The following is a 14,760-nucleotide window of genomic DNA, read 5'->3' on the forward strand; positions in this document are numbered from 1 at the left end:
AGCAATACATGAGCTGGGCTGGAGTGGCCTGAGCAGCACAGAAGCTCGAAACAGGATTGAGCTGCCTCCCTGTGGGGGAAAACCAACTGATCAGTCCACATTTGCCCTCTGACAGGCCCAGAGGGCATGCCTGCCCACATAGCACACTGGAAACCCCTGCCAATACCCCTCCCATCCCGAGGGACCAGGGGTGTCTGAGGAGTGGAGAGGCAGGACTAAGCAGGTCCAGGAGGGACCTAGAGGTCCCACCTTGGCTTCCTGGCCTGCTGGAATGGTTGGCATCCCTCAACTACCGCCGCTGGAGTGGGCAGAGCTGGCTGTGGACAGCACCAGCACAAAGCAGCAGGCACCACTCTGACTGCCATGGGCCATCCTGCCGTACGTCCTCGTCTGTCTTCAAACCACGCCAAAACGGGCTCACGCGGACAGAGCCGCCGCCACCCCCGAAGCACCCTCACCAAGATGGCGGCCGCCCCACAGCGCAGCCCCTCACGAAGATGGCGGCAGCCGCGTGGACGTGGCCGCGCTCGGACGGCGGCGCGGGGCGGCGGCCTGCGCATGCGCGAGCTGCTGTCGGGCCGGGGGCCATGGGCAGGAGGCGAGAGGGGCTGAGCGTGGCCCGGGAGGTGAGGGGGGGCGGCGGTGCGGCCGGGCCAGGCTGAGGCGAGGCGAGGCGAGGCGAGGCGGCTGCCGCCGCCGTTGAAGCAGCGTTTCCCAGGGGAGCGGTGGGTGCCGCGGGGGGCCGGGGCAGTGAGTGCTCAGGGACCCAGCTTCGACCCGGCTGTGCTGCGCTGGTGCCGGGCCCGGCCACCGTCTTCATGTGCGATGGCAGCGCAGGAGGCCGGGGCGGTGCTGCCGGCGCCGGGCCCTCCCGCGAGCGGGGAGCTCGGTGCCCCGTCCTCCGTCCCAGGCCTTCGACTGAGCGATGGCGTTTGGCGGCCTTGCGCCTGCTGAGCCTGTGCAGGGGAAGGCGGCAGCGTGTGCCCGGGGCGGGCGCTGCGGCAGGCCCTGCCCCTCGCCCCTCGCCCCTCGGAGCGATCCTGCGCGCAGCCCGGCCGGCGGGTGCGGGGTGCCGCTTCTGGGGAACCCAGCCATAAACCAGCACCAGTCAGGTGCCTGTAAATCACAGCAAGGTGAAAAGACTGTTTTTTAAGAGTATGCCTGCCTTCTAGACCTGCGTTTTTATTGTTGTGCTTGGGTGTTTTGTAATGTCCCGAGTGGCAGGAGGGCTGCTGGTTAAGCTTTGTTTAAGCTTTGTATTTGTATTAACAAACTGAGGCATATTAGTGAAGGTCTCTCTGAAGCGTACTTCATTCTGGCGCCTGCACTGAGCATCTGGGCTGACTTGGAGGAGGCAGTGGAGAGCCCATAGTTCAGGTCTGTGGGTTGTGACAGCAAAAGCCAAAGCCTGAACCTTCCTAACACATGGCTGAAGTGGGGCAGAACCGGTCCGGTGAATCTCACTGGTCACCTCTCTGTCCTGGAGTCTTTCAGATGAGCATATGCACAACAGACCAAGATAGCCCGGGTAGGGAGGCCAGGGAAAGAACGTGGGGCTTATCATATATGCTTCATCAGCCAGTAATGTAAAGGTGACTGTCCTATGGTGTCATATGAATGGGAGTTCAGTTTATAGTAGTTTTCTGGTCTGTTTCATCTAGTCAGGTTTTCATTAGAGAAACAGACATTCCTGGGCACTCTAACCCAAATATAACCACCAAAGGGAGTCCAGAGGGGAGTGTGCTGACTGGCCAAGCTTCTCTTCAGTGAGCCTAGCGGGGAGAGTTGACATAATGAATTTTTTGGTGGTGGTTGTTTGCGATGTCACAGACAAGGAGAGTTGAGATGGTAGGGTCTACCTTACAAAAAGAGAGGTGGTGAAAAGGGTGAGCCTGTCAGGGACCTGCTGGTCACAGAATGAAAAGGGACTGATTTTAGCTGCCACAGCATATTCTTGCAGAGTGTTTGGGGACTTGTGGTATCTTTAGATTTTTATTTTTTTTTTAGAAGTTGTCATGATAGAACACAATACTTTTGAAAGGATTGTAGAACTACTCTTCTTTGGTGTGTTATAGATGAAAACATAACCTCTCAGTGCAAAGATACTGCTGAAAGATAAAATCCTTTCCCCTTGCAGTGATGAGAAAGGTACTGAATAGATGCTAGGGAAGAATAAAACAAAATCCCTTTAAGCCAGAGCAAGAGAGGGCTCTGTTTCAGACATCAGGAATGCGTGACAACCAAGATATTGATTTCATAATTTAAACTTTCATTTGGTTCAGTATTACCTTCTGAGCTGTTATGATTGCAAAGAAAACTTTCCAAATGAGTCTTAATATGACATGATGCATGGCTAGCTTTGAAAGGCCTAATCTAGGCAGAGTCATGCTTGTTTAACTGAAGTCATGATGCTAAATGAATGCAATTTTCTATATGGATACTTACCAGATTAGCTTGCAGTTACAAACTGCAGGTGTAATTGATATGACCTGGTTTAAACTGATATAAATGTGTCTCCATAATGTGGTGGTGGTTTATACTCATGCTACTTCTCCTTTCATACAGCTCTGTAGTCTTTTGACAGGCAGCCCTGTTGACAATGCTGAGCTGCACGGAGCTTTCTTGATGAAACCCATCAGGAAAATGAAACTGGGGAGACTGGTCAATTCTGTAGCAAAATAGTGGAAATGGAATGAGCTTAAGAGAGTGACAAGGATGATTAAAGGTGTGGAAAACTTCTACGCAAGAAACAACTAATCACACCAGGTCCTTTTAAGCTTGAAAACGTGACTGCAGGGGGACTCAGTATAGGCCTGTATCCTCTGTATGCTATTTGTAATTTTAAACAAGGAGTGAACATTCACTGTCAATACAAAATTAGGGCTATCAAATGAAACTAGCAGCTGATAAGCTCAGAACAAACAGGAGGGGTTGATTCCTCCCATAACCTGTGGCTGTGCTGTGAAACTCCTTGCCAGAGGATGTTGTAGCCCTTTAAAATATACTTGTGGCTCAGACAGCAACTGAAAAAACATGGAAGCAAAAAAAAGCAGGGGCTATTAAATGCAAAGAGAACACCCTGTGCTCAGGCAGTGCCAGAGCTGCAAAATGTTGAGTGTGTGTTTGGAGAAAGTATTGTTACGTGTATTGCTGCTTCTGACAAGGCAGTGCTGATCAGCGTCTATGCAAGAGCATAAAGAATAGGGAAGAGGCCAACATAGTCTTTACTCAGTAAAGCTGTTCTTGCAGGATCTTTCAAAAAGCTGTGGGTGGTGCGGTGTGGTCATGCCTGTGCTATCCTGCAAAGCTGCTGGTCTGAGCTGTGGCAGGGTGGGAGGACTAACTGGGTAGTCTCTGCAAGGCTGAAGGAGGAGATGCAGGTCGGATCCAGCCCTTTCTCCTTTACCAACACAGAGGGTTGATCTGCAGGATTTATTTTAGACCTTGCGATGGATCATCCTCTGCTGTGTCGTAGCTTGCCACGGTGTCACTTAAAGGAGACTTAGCTGAAAGTAAAAATCACTGAAAGGAAAATCGGCCTGGTTTAGGCCAAACCAGGACACCTGGGTAAGTATTTCCAAGCACGCTTGTGGGCACAGCGTCTGCAAAATGATTTGCCAGCATGCAAAATAATTCCAAGAGCGTGGTGAAAATGGAAGTGTGTCCATGAACTGCAAGTTAGCATTTGAATTTAAACAAAACTAGTCTCTGCCGGACTGATTTTAATCATGCAGCCAAATTTGTGGATGCAGGAACCACTAATTCTTCTGTGAGAAGCACTGCTCAAGTCTGCTGGCAGGTGACGAGGCATGAGAAGACTGTTCAGGGAAGGTTTTTTTCTTTGCACCCACCTCTTTTTTGGCTTTGATCTGTTCTACGAGGGTCAGAAGATGAAAACCTCATTACCTAACGCTGTTGGATGACAACGTATGTGTGATATGGCTCTTTGCCAGTATCTTAATTAGGGAATTCATAAAAGCGGAGGGTGGATGCCAGTTCTTGAAAAGCGCTTTTAGCCTTTCTGCTGGAAAGAAAGCTTTTATTAATTCATTACAAAATGTATTAACGGGGATCCAGTTCAACTCTGTAAGCAAAGCTGCTTCTGTCTCCTCTCTTCGTCTCTGCCTTTATGTGAGCCATTTTGGGCTTCTTGCCCAAGACAGTCCCAACAAATGAGATTGGTAATAGCATGTAAGTCAGTTTGGATTGAAATCCGCTCCAGGTCTCTCTGGTTTAAAAAAGGTTCCAGATTGCACGCAAGTGTTGCCAGAATTCAACAGAAATGGCTCAGTGCCTTGTCATACCTTGTGGAGCAAGGGAGGCATCTGGTCTTAGATCCCTGTGTGCATCCAAAGCTTCTGGGACTTGACTTTCTGGAGTGGCTCTTGAGGAGCAGAAGGGCAGCTCTGTGTGCCCCGAGCTGCTGCCTGGATGTGAAGCACCTGTTCCATTTCCCCTTTTAACTGACACTACTTAAAGATACTGCTGCAAGTGAAGTCCTGTGTCCCTACCACAGGCCATGTGAACCCAAGGAGCTGTCAGGTGAGCTTTCTGCGTGCTGCACTTCAGCTCTGTCCCAGAGGATCCCCTTCATGGAAAGGAGAGCGAGGAGGAGCAAGGATTTGTCTTTGCAACTTATAAGCCACTGTGCTGAGATTGCCACTAAAAAGATAAGCCAGTGTGAAGCGCAGTGATGGTTCAGCTACATAAGCTTGGCTCTTTGTTTTCATGCAGGCCTGCAGTAGGCCTAGGTGCATACCCCAACTAACTTCACGTATTAGTTAGTAGGAGGGAAAGCTTTCCACCCACAACAAGCTCAGGTGTGCACCCGCTTCTAGGTTGCTCTCCTGGAGAGCTGCTGCAGGGAATTAGCCAAAGCTCTACGGGTTCTCTTGTCCTACAGCTTTACAGGCTACGGCCTGCCTGGGAGCTTCCTCAGCAGCCCAGAGTAATCAGTAATTCACAGGCGTTGCTCTGATTTCTCCCTGTGCTTATTTTCTGTTTCTCTCTTTCCTTTGCCCTACAGTGAAGAGTTACTTGGATGACTGAGCTGCTGAGAGACTCCTAGCTTGCAGGAACAGATTCCAAATCCCAAGTGAGGCAATGGCACTGACATACCAAGATAATCCTCTGCTTGTAGTTTGGGGGTGTGTGAGGCTCCTTGTGTAAATGAGCCACCTCCAAGCAGCAGATAGTATTGTCCTAATTTGCAAGTAGGGAAACTGAGGCGCAGTAAATGGGTAACATCTGGCGATCCTTACTGTCATCCTTCCTTACAACCCCTAATGCCCCAGACTAGCCTGAAAAAAAAAATAGTGAGATTCTGGAGGAAAAATATTTTGTTCATTCAGCAATCTGTTCCTCCTTCCTTGTGGGTTGTTTTTTTTTTTGATTATTTTCTGTCCCTTGTGCCCCCAGCTCAGCAAAGCTGATGGTGCAGTTCTAGGGCATGTGGTTTATTAGCAAATTATTGCTCTCCAGCAGGGGACCCGAACTTTGGTTTTGATTTAAGAGCAGTAAAACCAGTAGTATTATGTGGAATCTGGAGATTTTTAGTCAGCAGAAAGTAAAAGCATTGGCAGAGTTGGGCGGAATATCCTCTTGTTATGTCTCACAAAACTACAGAAGTATGGGCAGACAATGTACTAGTGAGAGCAACTGCAAACTGAGCAGGAGGAGCAGTTCTGGAGGAGAGGACAGGAAGTGCAATGACTTGGATAATTCAGTGGCAGGGCTGGCAGTTGACTAACCAAAGCTCTCATTAAATTGTATTAGTTAACATGATTTTTAAATGTGTTTCCAGAGAAGGTGTGGTGCATTGTAATAAATTCACTGGCTAAGGAAGGGCCACGTAACACATGCTGAAGTACCTCTTGCAGTGTGTGTATGTGAGGGTTTCCAACATCTAAGGGAACAGAGACACAGTCATTTGCAAATGGTAGGAACTGATGAGGGAGATGGTAATTCCTAAATTGGACTGGACAGACACCCCACCTCCACTCTGTCATTAAATTAACTTTCTCATAAGCATGGTCAAAGCTGACTTGGGTGAAGCCCTCGATTGGCCTTGAAGCAGACTGGGGTGATGCATCCCACTGACTGAGCTGTAGCAGGTGACAGATAGTGATGAGCAGCTGGAGTTAACATTCTTAACTGGCGTAACTGGATGTGGAGGAGGACAATTGTCTTTGCAGTGACTGAATGCATTTGCAGCTAGCATGCTTCAAAAATATGTATCCCCATCCAAGCAAACACAAGCATTGCCAAACACAGAAGTGCCATTCCCTGGGCTCTGGGATCAGGTGATGTGCCTTGGTGCTCCCTTTGGGCTCAGGGGAAGCTGTGCATGTGCCTCCAGGGAGCTTAGCATCTCAACAGCCCTGGCAGAGCTGTTTAATAACAAGGCACTTTGAAATTGCTGTCTGGTCAGCTGCAAAGATTTATTTGAGCCTTGTTATATGTGGCCCCCTCCCCAGTTCTGCTATGCTCCTTGCAGGGAGACTGTTCAGCTATGGTGGGTTGACCTTGGCTGGACAGCAGGTGCCCACCAAAGCTGCTCTCACTCCCCCTCCTCAGCTGGACAGGGGAGATAAAATACAACAAAATAGTTGTGGGTCAAGATAAGGACAGGGAGATCACTCGGCAATTACCATCACGGGCAAAACAGACTCGACTTGGGGAAAAATTAATTTAATTTATTACCAGTCAGATCAGGGTAGGATAATGGGAACTAAAACCAAATCTTAAAAACACCTTCCACCCCACCCCTCCCTTCTTCCTGGGCTTAACTTCACTCCTGATTTCTCTACCTGCTCCCCTGCAACGGCACAGGGGGATGGGGAATGGGGGTTGCAGTCAGCTCATCACACAGTCTCTGCCGCTCCTTCCTCCTCAGAGGGAGGACTCCTCACACTCTTCCCCTGCTCCAGCATGGGGTCCCTCCCATGAGAGACAGTCCTCCACGAACTTCTCCAATGCAAGTCCTTCCCACAGGCTGTTGTTTTTCACGAACTGCTCCAGCGTGGGTCCCTTCCACAAGGTGCAGTCCTTCAGGAACAGACTGCTCCAGCATGGGTCTCCCACAGGGTCACAAGTCCTGCCAGCAAACCTGCTCCAGCGTGGGCTTCTCTTTCCACGAGGTCATAGGTCCTGCCACAGCCTGGTCCAGTGTGGGCTTCCCATGGGGCCACATCCTCCTTTGGGCATCCACCTGCTCTGGTGTGGGGTCCTCCACGGGCTGCAGGTGGATATCTGCTCCACCATGGACCTCCGTTGGGCTGCAGGGGGACAGCCTGCCTCACCATGGTCTTCACCATGGGCTGCAGGGGAATCTCTGCTCTGGTGCCTGGAGCACCTCCTTGCCCTCCTTCTTCACTGACCTTGGGGTCCGCAGAGCTGTTTCTCTCACATATTCTCACTCCTCCTTCCGGCTGCAATTGCTGTTGCGCAGGTTTTTTTCCCCTTAAATATGTTATCACAGAGGCGCTACTACCACTGCTGGTGGGCTCAGGCTCGGCCTTGGCCAGCGACAGGTCTATCTTGGAGCCAGCTGGCATTGGCTCTGTTGGGCATAGGGGAAGCTTCTAGCAGCTTCTTACAGAAACCACCCCTATAGTCCCACCCCCCCACACACACCAAAATCTTGCCACACAAACCTAACACATTAGCTGACTGGCTAAACTCCTTTTTGCAGTCTGCTTTGTTCTCCCCTTTATGTCAAGTCTCTTCTTCCATCCTGCTTATTTATAACGCTTGCCTGCCTTTCTTGAGCAGAAAGTGTGAGATTGCTAATGAGCTCAGGATGGAGCTGATCCCCAAAGCAGCAATAATTAGGGATCACTACCTTTGATTTTGTTTCCCATATCACTGTTTACAGGAGCATTTTTTTCTCTGGGCCGCTTCTGAGGCTGATGTCCAAGCAGCTGGTGTCTCATTCCACCTCAGTACTTTACGTGAGACCATGCTGCTGCTTAGCTTCTGCTTTGAGAAGACTCCCACCACAGAGAGGCCATGCTACCAGCCATCTGCCCAGCCTTGGCCTTGCTTGGAGACCGAGACACAGCAGGGGTGTTGTGCTAAGTAGCTAAAAAGAGAGGTCATTGCCACCTCAGGGCACCGAGACCATTTTCTTTCAGGGTAGGATGTTGTATTCATATTATCTGATTAGTCCCACTGTTCCCCTGTTGGAAGCAAGCCTGAAAGACAAAGTTTTCCTAAAGATATCTACACTGTGGTTGCCAGGCCGAAAAGAGGAATGATTCCGAGGAGGACTGTTGTCCATGGTAGGATTCCCTTCTGGGCAGTCCATTTACACACAAGTAGAACAACCCTCTTGTACTTACCCACAATTACTCCGCTCCACAGGAAGACATGAGGGAGGGTGGTTCTTAGGAAACCTGATGAGGAGGGACAAGGAGATGACCAGTGTTTTTCTGCATGGGAACATGTTGCTGCCAAAACTTGGTGCAGGTAAAGGTGTGGAGGCAGTGGTGAATGCTCTCTTGAGCATACTGTGCAGACTGCTGTTCTGCTGTAGATTTAGTTGGGTAAAAGAGACGGTAGATATCAGCGTTTCTGCTCTGTCCCCTCTTCATCCAAGCAGACAGCTGAGGGTGCTTTGTAGTCACATCCCATGAACTTCTGCATCTGTTCACAGCACTAAATCAAGAACTTGTCCCTCAGGCTTTGGCCAAGGCCAGTCTTTTATTTTATTCTCTTTTAATTGCATAAAGATGCCTTAGATCACATCTTTGCTTGTGGAGCCACCTGCAAAGAAACTAGAAGAGGCTGGAACAAGATCAGATTTTAGCAAAAGGTGCTGGCTAGCCACACAAGTGGGAGTGTTAGAGCTGGCTTGGCTGTGTCTGGGATTACAATGTCATAGTTGCCTTGGGTATAATACAGGCTGATCTAAGAGGTGGTGGGCTCTCTGTGCTGTGACCTCTATACAGAGCTGGGGCTGTTCCTTGATTTGGGGACAAAGGAGGGAGAGTGGCTGAGCTGCCACCCTTCCCATCTGAGTGGGGATGGGAGAGGAAATGACGGTCACTGGTGTGGTGTTTTTCAGATTGATGGACTGGAGGAGAAGCTGGCACGCTGCAGACAGAGCATGGAGGACGTGGATCTTAAACTGCACAGGGAGAAGCTCAGCCCTGAAGGAAGGTATTGATGACCACCTCCTTTCACAGCTGTGGCTGTGCACTTCAGCTAGCTGTCATCCTGCTGTAACACTGAGCAAGGGCTCTTGAAGGGATGGGACTGTGTGACAAGACTCTCTTACCCCCAGCTTGGAGTTTACTTGGGGAACTTGCCAGGGTGCAAAGTTCAGTGATACATGGAGAATGCTTTATTTTATCAACAGCCTCACTCTCCAACCTGCACCACAACCAACCAGGCAGTGCCCAAAACTTGCCAGTTCATTTGCAGGGCTGCCTCCTGGCCTGCTAGGAAACAGCTCTGTGAGTCTGGCAAAGGTTCACTGCACGCTGCTAGTCAAGCCTTGCCAAAGCTGCCCGAGTTCAATCAGGGGAGATGTGCATCAACTACTACTGAGGGCCAAACCAGGCTGGGATGCAACTGGGAAAGGGGCTGGGGGAAGTGACTCTACCTGTGCCTGTGTTGCAGATGTGTCTGGATGTAGGAATGCAGTGACACACTGGCTTTCCTTGGGAAAGCGAAGAGGGGCAGTTCCCCTGAACTCTCTCACTGGCACAGAAGAGGCAACTGTAGGCTTCTAGAACTGAGACTCAAGCAAGGACTTTGAGCTGGATTTTGTAGCAGACACAGGCAGAACCTGCTTAGAGTGTGAAGCAAGAGATCGTAGATCTCCCAGTTGATTCTTAAATCTGTCTGCTTGAGGGTATTCTTCCAGCCCCCAGTATCTTATTGCTCTGCTCCTAGCAAAAAGGCTGAGAAGCTCAGTTGTAGGCCCAGGGAGCAGTCCTGTTGCCTGCTCTACAGTACTGTCCTATAGAACCCAGTTAGAAGTGATCCTAGCAGTGGTGGCATCTTCATACCCCAATATTTACCAGCCTCAGGTTTTCTTTGTTCCTCCTTTCTACTGTTATTTTGCTCTGTCTGCCATTCCTTGAGCCAGCCTCTCTCTCTCTTTCCGCCTCCTTTACTGGGGTTTTATATCCCCATCCATATTTGGTCAGGGTCCTGTCTCCTCCTGTCCCTCATCTCACCAGTCCTTCATCTAGACCTAAATTATTATCCTTATGTTTACTGCCTGCATTCTTTATCTGCTACTGAGGTGGCCAACAACCAATCCTACAGTTGTGGTAACTTGACAGGATGGAATATATCTGTATGATTTCTCCCTGAGATATAGGGCCTAGAGCAAAGAATTAGGATTAGGGATTCCTGGGGCCGTTTCTGAATTTTACAACTTGTATGGAGATGGAAACAGAAATTCTGTTGCCCTAATCCAGACCATTCGAAAAATCCTGGAGGAAGGTACGGTGATCAAAATTATTGATTCAGTGAGTAGTACACAAAGGAGAGGTCTGCTTTCCCATTTTAAAGTTCAGTTGTCATGGTTTCTTCATGTCTCCTTCTCAAAGCCTCTCCCCTTGATGCTCTTCACCAGGCAGGTTTCTAAGTAGCAGGTCAGTCATGTTGGTAAATCTGTTTTCTCTCTTCCTCCTGGCCGCACTCCACATTGCCTTTCCCCAGTTGCCTTTAAGAGCCCTTTCCTCTCCTGCTGCTCTGATGTAGCTTGCTTTCTTGCCATCCCTTACTTAACTAGCTGTACACACAGATTTGGATCTCTTTCCTCCTCCAGGTTCTTACTCTGCCTTAAGGGGAACAACAAACTCTGTACTTTTACTCCGTTCTCTGTCTGCTTTGAACCAGGAGATAATTTGCTAGTGCATGTTTATTTATACGCACACAGTCTGAAAGGAGTGACCGTGTCCACACAGCAGCCGTAATGGAAACGCTGCTGCTTTGGGGCAATTTGGTTTGCGTTTATATTTTAAACTGTATATTAATTAATCATCTTGTGCAGTTTAAGACAAGCGCTGGTTGGCCTGACTTACTCTATTATTATTATCCTGAGTCTTCAGTCTAATAACAAGTTGTTTAACTGGTTGTCACTGGGCTTGGATTCAGCTTGTTTCCTTGAGACGACCAATTTGTGCAACTTGGATCTCTCTGACAAAGGGATCCCAGCTTCAATCGGTGAGAATTAGTGTCCCAGCGCTAAGCCAGATGCGCTGGAGGGGCGGGATTCTGCAGAGAGCATGTAGGGACCCTTCCCCATCCCGTAGCTGTGGCAGAACTTCCTGCCCCACCTGGGGAAACAGGGTAGGGGGCGCTCTGACACACAGACCCCTTTCTAGCCTGGTTGCATACACCGACACTGTCCTGAAAGGAGAGATATGAAGCAGTTTGGGGGAAGGAAAAAGAAATCTAAAACTGCTGCATCTCTTCTCTTGCACAGCTGGGCATTTCTAAACTGTCACCTTTCCACAGTGAAGGGTGAGGGGCTCATTCTGTGAGCAGATATCCCTGGCAGTGGGACAGTCTCTCTTCCATCATGTAAGCAAAGAAATAGGCAGTGTTGTGCCTTGCAGGTAATGAACTCCTCTTCTCATTACAGAAAGTCACTGGAGAGAGAGAGAAACTTACTAATGACCAAAGCTGACAACTATGGTAAGAGCTTCATTAAAAATGGTCCCTCTGGGCTGTATGGGATCAGCACTGCAGCTTAGCTTCATCTTCAAGCTCCTGCCACCTCTGACTTCTGCCTTTGAATTTACGTTCAACCAAAGGGAGACAGACTGAGGGGAATCTAGTCAGCATATTATACTAGGAGTCTGGATCCTCCTGCTTGAGCTGTGCTATCATAGGGAAAAAAATAAGCATCAGCTAATGAGGGGGGAAAGATGTCCGTTTCACATACTCCAAATCACCAGTCTTTAGATAATCTTAGCCAACAGATTGACTTGAGTGGCTTTTAACATCCTTCCTCCTTTTATTTTTTTTCTTTTTTTAATAGAGGCTTGCTAAGCAAGCTGGCAAGTGCTGTCTGGAGTGTAGCAAAGTATACCTTCCTTGGGGAAGGTTCTCACTGCATCAGTTTCTGGGGCCATTCAGCACGTGAGCATAGGGATTCACACTGATGTGCTACCTGCAATGCCAGAGAGCCAGGGTCTTTCCTTGCTGCAAGTCCTGCTGTACACAGTTAAAATGAGAGTCCCTCTGAGGCACCACACGTTTGACAGCACTTTCCTTCCACTAGAGATGCTGCTTTGCATGTCTTCAGGCTCCTGGTGTCGATCAGTGTGTTAACTGCTTGACAGCACTCTGCAGCAGTGCACGCACCAGAGCTCACACAAGGGAAAAAAGCACAAGGGTTCTTTCAGGCCTGGAGAGTTGAAAGCTGGGGTATGGCCAGCAAATCTGTAATTTTAACTCATGTTAAAGGACTGTTTCAAGAAGACTAACAGTTATTTTAAACAGATTGAAAGCTGTTCCCCAAGGGCCTACCACTAAAGCCAGCAGAAGACTCTGCATGTTGCTGCCACCCTTTTAGCAGCAGTCAGCCATCACTGCTAGCATCAACAGAGCAATCTGCCAGGCTGCTCAGAGAGCGGCAACAGCCTCACCTAATGGTGATGGCTGCTCCTCCTGCAACAGAACAGACAGTGCATCTGCACACAGTCTTTTTACATCACTGCTATGGCCTCATTAAATCTCTGCTTATTCCAGCGGACACACTTGAGGCCATGAACTGCAGTTGCTGACAGGGGCATTGCTCCGTCAGTTTAAGCTGGCACTGCTGTGCTTGGGGTTATGTGACCTCCTGCCCCTACCACCTCTGTAGCCCTGCAGACTCAAAGCAGTTTGCTCTGTGATACAAGAATGCTTGTACTATGTGAAGAATCGGGGCAGAAAGGACAGCTAAAAGCCTTTTTTGATACCAGCACCAGTTTGGGAACCTGAAGCACCAGGGCATTCCCACTGGGGGCTGCTAGCATAAACTGTAGAGGCAGTAACCCGTGCACTCGCTGCAGCTGAATTCAGCAGCAAGAGCAGTCTGGCTCTGGAGACAGTCTGCACCCAACCTTGCCCTGCAAAATAATTATTGCTGTTTGGCCATGCAGTGTGTAATGCTGTAGGCCTCTCTTGCCTGTACCATCCAGCAAAGCCTTGTGGAACAGAACTAGCAAGAATGGGGTTCTCACATTTAGTAAAGGGAACAAAACAGAAATGGAGATCAGTAGGACTCCATATGTTTGGCAGCCACTTCCTTCCTCTTTCTGCATCTGTTTTTCTTCTTTTGTAAACCAGGGCCAGGGCAAGTGACCCGTCTCTAAAAAGCTGCAGACCCCAACAGAATTAGTGTCCGCGCTCAGACCTGTTCCACGCTCATCCTTCTGGGGCACAAGGAAACCCAGATTCTGCAGCATTTAAAGGTGGCCACAGTTGTATTTAAGTAAATTTAAGCTCTAGGAAAAGGTTACATTTAGGCTGTTACATCTAGAAGATAGTAAAAATAGCTCTCTACCCTCTGTCTTCTTCAGTCTCCTAGGGAACAGGCAAGTGTTGTAATGACCCATTCTGTCCTTAGCAGGGTCCTAGAACAAGGTCATGTGCGAACAGGAACTGGTCTGGCACGGAAATATTCACAAGCACAGCTACTAAGATTGACAGGATGAGAGCTAGCAAATGAAACTTCCTGTTCAGCATATCTTATAATTAGCAGCTTTGTATACTGATCCCAAAAGAGTTGCCTGTGGCCAAGGTAGCATTGTGCTTTTAAGACAGTTTTGAAAGGAGATGTAGCTGCAACGTGAAGAACATTCACACACAAGGCTTTTGTTTGTTTCCCAGAGAAAGAACTGAGTGTGCTTCGTAAGGAAAATCGCAAGAATGCCACCCTTGCTGTGGCCATGGGGTTGCTGATTGTTCTTATTTACGCCTGCTGGACGATGTGATTGCACTCAAGAATTCTCCCTGCTGACCAAATGACTCTCCTGCAAGGAGATCTTCCTTCCCTCACCACTGTGCGTCCCCCAAGGGTGAAGATCAGCATTTCACATCATTGCTGTTCTTGTTTATCCTCTCCAAGCCTCGTTGTAGGGAAGCTTTTTCTCTGAAAATTGAGAGGGACAGGAGACAAACCAGAATCACAGCACACTTGCAATTGGAAATCGGGTGACGCAGAGCTCAAGGTGGTGCTGTCTTACCCAACATGCAGTCAAGACCATCCAGCCTGATGCAGGAAGGCAATACATTCTCTCTTTTGAAGAGGACCTCTGTGGCTGCAGACAAGTGCTATCTGCCCAGCCCAGTTGGAATACATGCCACCTTGATTCCTGTTGCTCAGCCATAAGCTGAAGGGACACCAAGCTCTTTGAATCAAAGGGTAACCGGTATTGTGACCTAAAGACTCCGTGCGTCCCCAGAGGTGAGCTAAACAAAGATGTTTCCTCCTCCACACTGACTTACAGGACCAAAGAAATCCTACGTCCACAAAAACAGATGGGAGGTAGGCATCTCTTTTTCTGCAAGCAGGTGGCATCCAACTTGAGATCTGCATGCTTGGGCTTTGAGAAGACCTACCTACCTCTCCAGTGCATCAGAGCTTGGTAGCCATTTTGTGCCTCTGAGAATCAACACTTGCAGAAGAGAATTTACTAAAGACTCCCAGGGATGGAAGTGCCCTTGCAGGGCTTTAAATAAAATAATTTGACCTTTTAAGTTCCTGGTTTTCTTTTTTTTTGTTTTGTAACATGCCTCTCAGCCACT

At 48.9% G+C, this 14,760-nt stretch overlaps 1 protein-coding gene across 1 annotated transcript; it reads left to right on the forward strand.

The window, feature by feature from the left end:
* Window positions 1-555: 555 nt before the first annotated feature.
* Window positions 556-14,712, forward strand: CCDC167 (coiled-coil domain containing 167). The gene is made up of 4 exons (XM_068414718.1): window positions 556-626; window positions 9,068-9,162; window positions 11,606-11,658; window positions 13,843-14,712. The coding sequence occupies exons 1-4, from the start codon at window positions 588-590 to the stop codon at window positions 13,944-13,946; spliced, it is 291 nt and encodes a 96-aa protein (XP_068270819.1). The 5' UTR covers window positions 556-587; the 3' UTR covers window positions 13,947-14,712.
* Window positions 14,713-14,760: the final 48 nt, after the last annotated feature.

Source organism: Nyctibius grandis, chromosome 1, assembly GCF_013368605.1.
Source record: "Nyctibius grandis isolate bNycGra1 chromosome 1, bNycGra1.pri, whole genome shotgun sequence".
Classification (NCBI taxonomy): Eukaryota; Metazoa; Chordata; class Aves; order Nyctibiiformes; family Nyctibiidae; genus Nyctibius; species Nyctibius grandis.